At 42.6% G+C, this 5,086-nt stretch overlaps 1 protein-coding gene across 1 annotated transcript; it reads left to right on the plus strand.

Annotated features, from left to right (window-relative positions):
• The first annotated feature begins 224 nt into the window (after nucleotides 1-224).
• On the plus strand, nucleotides 225-740 carry LOC138894552 (uncharacterized). The gene is made up of 2 exons (XM_070179256.1): nucleotides 225-524; nucleotides 609-740. Exons 1-2 carry the CDS (start codon nucleotides 225-227, stop codon nucleotides 738-740), a joined length of 432 nt encoding a protein of 143 aa, XP_070035357.1.
• Nucleotides 741-5,086: the final 4,346 nt, after the last annotated feature.

Here is a 5,086-nt window from a genome sequence, read left to right on the forward strand (position 1 = left end):
ACCATCACCACCCAACTCAATACCCACAAACAGCCACATACCACACCCCTCAAAATGCACCACAACCTACTCCTGACCCGCAAAACTCAACCAATGACCACCATTACACCCAGATTTCCGGAGTCCACTAAAGCAATCCCATATATGTGGAAACCTCACCCAACACCCCACAACAGACCCTATACATACCCAAATCCATCGAGAAGGACCTGCTCATCAAGAACATGGTGGGGGAACTCAAGAAACTTACTGGCAGAGTTCAAAGTGTTGAAGGGGGGAAAGGCATTGAGGGTTTGAATTATGAAGATTTGTGTATTAAGCCAGATATTAAATTGCGAGAGGGTTACAAAACTCCTAAGTTGGAAATACTAGACGGGATTGGTGATCCGAAGGTGCATTTGAGAACGTATTGTGACAAGCTTGTAGGGGTTGGCAAGGATGAAAGAATCCGCATGAAGTTGTTCATGAGGAGCCTCACTGGAGACACCCTATCTTGGTACATAAGTCAGAACCCAAAGAAATGGGTTAATTAGGTGAGCATGGCATCGGATTTCATAGATCAGTTCAGGTTTAACACAGAAAATGCACCAGACGTTTTCTACATTCAGAATCTCAAGAAGAAGCCAACGAAAACTTTCTGCGAGTATGCTACTCGGTGGAGGTCGGAAGCTGTAAAGGTAAGGCTAGCACTGGAAGAAGAACAAATGAATAAGTTCTTCGTCAGGGCTCAGGATCCGTAATACTACGAAAGACTAATGGTTATTGAAAACCATAAATATTCTGACATCATCAAATTGGGAGAAAGAATAGAAGAAGGGATCAAAAGTGGAATGGTGACAAATTTTGAAGCACACGAAGCGAAAAATAATGCTTTGCAGTCAGGAGGTATCTCCAAGAAGAAAGAAGTAGGAACGGTGATGGTAGCCCAAGGTCCAAAGTCTCCTCTTACATACCAAACATCCCCACCCACATATCAGCCTTTACCTCCCAGATACCAACAACCTGCTGCCACTTTCCATACCTATAACACCCAACTAGCATACTACCACTCACCACCAGCCTGCCAAAACTACCAAAAACCTAGACCAAATTTCGGCCGCAGACCACCCAAACAGTACACCCCATTTTCTGAACCCATAGACAAACTGCACGAGAGACTGAAGGCTGCCGGTTATATCATTCCCATTCCCGCTGTTGCTATGGAAAATTCTTCCCAGTGGATTAATCCAAATAAGACATGTGCCTATTACTCAAGCATGAAGGGTCATACCATTGATGAGTGTCGTACTTTGAAGGATATGATTCAGACATTAATTGACACCAAATTTATACAGGGAAAAGAGGTTGCACCCAATGTCTGTAACAATCCTCTCCCGGATCACAGGGGTGGAGGGGTAAACGTGATAGAGACCGATGAAGAATGGGACTCAGAGGGGTCAATTAGACTTATTCGAGAAGGGGATAATCCTGAAACATCTCCAGTCACTCTTACACCTATCATAGTACAAACTCGGGCACCAATTGAAGTTGAGGTAGCTGCACCAACTCCGTTTGAGGTTGAAGTAACAACACCCTTCACCGTGATTGTGGCACTTGCACTGTCTTATAAGTCTAATGATATACCATGGGATTATGTTGCGGAGGCAAGAAGGAAAGGAAAGGCAAAAATAGAAGAAACAGGTGCAGTGCAAGGCATGACCAGAAGTGGTAGAATTTATACACCCGAGCATTTGGGAGGAACGAGCAAAGAAGCGGCCTCTAACCGCCTGTCATTGAGACTGGTCCAGATGATCTTTGGAGAAAGGTGCTAGCAAGAGAGTATTCTATAATTGATCATCTGAACAAAACCCCTGCTCAAATATTCATTTTATCACTGCTGCAAGACTCTGAGGCGCATAGGAATGCCCTGATAAAGGTATTGAATGAAGCCCACGTACCCAACAACATCACTAGTGGGGAGATGGCCAGCATGGTAGGGCAAATATTGGAAAGCCATAAGATCACTTTTTCATTAAGACGAGATGCCACTAGAAGGACTAAGTCACAATAGGGTACTACATATCACAGTGCAGTTTGAAGACAAGTTCATTGCCAGAGTCCTGATAGATGGGGGTTCGAGTCTCAACATATGTCCACTATCTACTCTGAAAAGATTGGGTAAAGGCCTGCATGAGATACGAGCAGGAAGTATGAATGTAAAAGCATTTGATGGGTCTCAACGGGCCACAACTGGGGAGGCCAACCTCATCCTATAGATGGGCCCAACCTGGTTTGATGTTGCGTTTCAAGTGTTGGATATATTTGCTACCTACAACTTATTGTTGGGACGACCTTGGATACATGCCGTTGGGGTCGTAGCTTCTACTCTACATCAGGTCATGAAGTTTGAGTGGAACCATCAGGAAGTAATCATCCATGGGGACGGAAGTAATCCCATTTACACCAGCCAAACTATTCCGGTCATTGAAAATAGAAGGAAGTTGGGTGGAGAAACATACCATCGCATCGAGCGCATCAACACAATTGAAAAGGACAAATAGTGGAGAAATAAGATAGAAGGCATATTGGCATGGACAGGGTATGAACCTGGCAAGGGTCTTGGTAAGAATCTCCAGGGGATCACCAAACCGATACATCTAAAGCGTCACGACACAACCTTTGGGCTTGGGTATGAATACATCTGGTACGAGTATCAGAATTGCTCACCACCATGGTGTGGTCCTTATTACCCTCTAGAGCAACCAGTACCACATTTGAGCCAGTCATTTCATCAAGTTGACATGATGTGGGAATCCGAAGAAGATGAAGTTCTAGCTGGCATAAAGAATCTGTTTTTGGATAATGAAGACATGGATTGTAGTGCGATAGTTGAGGAGGAGGAGAAGGAAGGCCTTATTATTCAGACCGTGGAGAATGGAACTGTTCTCAAGAACTGGACTGCTGCACCATCAAGGGCCCGTCGAGTTCCTGGGTAGCCTGGCAATTAGCATCATTTATTTTAAAAGCAATTTTATGAGCATTTAAGACATTTTCAGTATTTTGTTTTAAGCATGTTTTGTTTTGAAATAATTGCTCGAGTCATCGAGCCGTACTTGTTTGACATTTTCAAGATTTATCTAATGCATTGTTATTTTTAGTATTTATTATTATTCTTTACATTTTTCTCTACAACATTATTATTACCTATCCTGGTGAAATTACGACTGTAACATGTAATGAGACAATGCAACATAAGGATAATGATTCAGAGGATCTGAAAGAGGATATAATACCCGAGGAACTTGTCAGAGAAGTGGAAAATTTTGAAAACAAGCCTAAGTCCAATTTGGATGAGACTGAAACAGTTAATTTGGGAGTCTCCGAAACAGTCAAGGAAACCCCTGTAAGCATTCACCTATCACTGTCAGAAAAGGCAGAGTACGTCCGGTTATTAAAGGAATATGAGGATGTTTTTGCATGGTCCTATGATGATATGATCGGTTTGAGCATGTCCATAGTGTCTCATAAACTACCTACGAACCCTATTTGTCTGCCTGTAAAGAAGAAGCTCAAAAAGTTCAAACCAGATATGAGTCGTAAAATAAAGGAGGAAGTCACCAAGCAGATCAAAGCCAAGGTTCTCAGAGTAGTTGAATATCCAACCTGGTTGGCTAGCATTGTGCTGATTCCAAAGAAAGACGGGAAGGTCAGAGTCTGTGTCGACTATCGAGATTTAAACAGAGCAAGTCCGAAAGATGATTTCCCTTTGCCCAATATACACATACTGATTGACAACTGTGCCAAGCATGAACTTCAATCCTTTGTGGATTTCTTCGCGGGATATCATCAGATCTGGATGGATGAAGGGGATGCCGAAAAGACAGACTTTATTACACATTGTGGAGTATATTGTTACAAAATAATATTGTTTGGCCTAAAGAATGCTGGAGCCACCTATATGAGGGCAATGACAACCATTTTTCATGACATGATATACAAGGAGATAGAGGTGTACGTGGATGACGTCATCATCAAATCCAAGAGAAGCACATATTATATAGCAGATTTGAGGAAATTCTTTGATCGACTTTGAAGGTACAACCTGAAACTGAATCCCGCAAAATGTGCCTTTGGAGTCCCTACTGGGAATTTGTTAGGGTTCATCGTCAGCCGCTGAGGAATTGATCTAGACACGTCAAAGGTCAAGGCTATCCAAGATTTGTCATCTCCGAAGAACAAGAAAGATGTGATGAGTTTCTTGGGGCGTCTCAATTACATCAGTCGTTTCATAGCACAATCAACTGCGATCTGTGAACTGATTTTCAAAATTTTGAAGAAAGACGCTGAAACAAGTTGGACTGAAGAGTGACAAAAAGCCTCTAACAAGATCAAGGAATATTTATCCAAACCATCCATTATGGTCCCACCGGAACCTAGGAGACCTCTGCTACACTATTTATCTGTACTGGATGGGGCTTTCGGCTGTGTCTTGGGACAACACGATGAGACGGGAAGAAAGGAACATGCCATATACTATCTAAGTAAGAAGTTCACACCCTATGAAGCACGGTATTCTTTACTGGAGCGCACCTGCTGCGCTTTAACATGGATAGCTCAGAAGTTGAGGCACTACTTCTGTGCGTACACCACGTATCTCATATCAAGAATGGATTCGTTAAAATACATCTTCCATAAACCCATGCCTATGGGAAAGTTGGCAAAATGGCAGATACTACTAAGTGATTTCTACATCATTTATGTAACTCAAAAGGCGGTCAAGGGGCAATCGTTGGCAGATCATCTGGCAAAAACTCCCATGGGTGGAGAATACGAACCACTGAAAACGTATTTTCCCGATGAAAAGGTATCATTCGTTAGAGAAGATATCACCGAAACCTATGACGGTTGGAGAATGGTCTTCGATGGAGCTGCAAACTTCAAAGGAGTAGGAATTGGAGCAGTTTTAGTGTCAGAAACAGGTCAACACTATCCAGTATCCGCAAAGCTCAGGTTTCCATGTTTATATGGCAGAATATGAGGCATGAATCTTGGGGCTCAATTTGGCTATTGACATGAACGTTCAGGAATTGCTGGTAATTAGAGATTC

This window comes from Nicotiana tomentosiformis, chromosome 6 (assembly GCF_000390325.3).
Source record: "Nicotiana tomentosiformis chromosome 6, ASM39032v3, whole genome shotgun sequence".
NCBI classification, from domain to species: domain Eukaryota; kingdom Viridiplantae; phylum Streptophyta; class Magnoliopsida; order Solanales; family Solanaceae; genus Nicotiana; species Nicotiana tomentosiformis.

Excerpts from the sequence above, each read along its gene's own strand:
- LOC138894552 (XM_070179256.1), top strand. The coding sequence starts at position 225 with ATGGTGGGGGAACTCAAGAAACTTACTGGCAGAGTTCAAAGTGTTGAA. Across the intron at positions 525-608 it reads GTCAGAACCCAAAGAAATGG|AATCTCAAGAAGAAGCCAAC; the intron begins GTTAATTAGGTG and ends TTCTACATTCAG.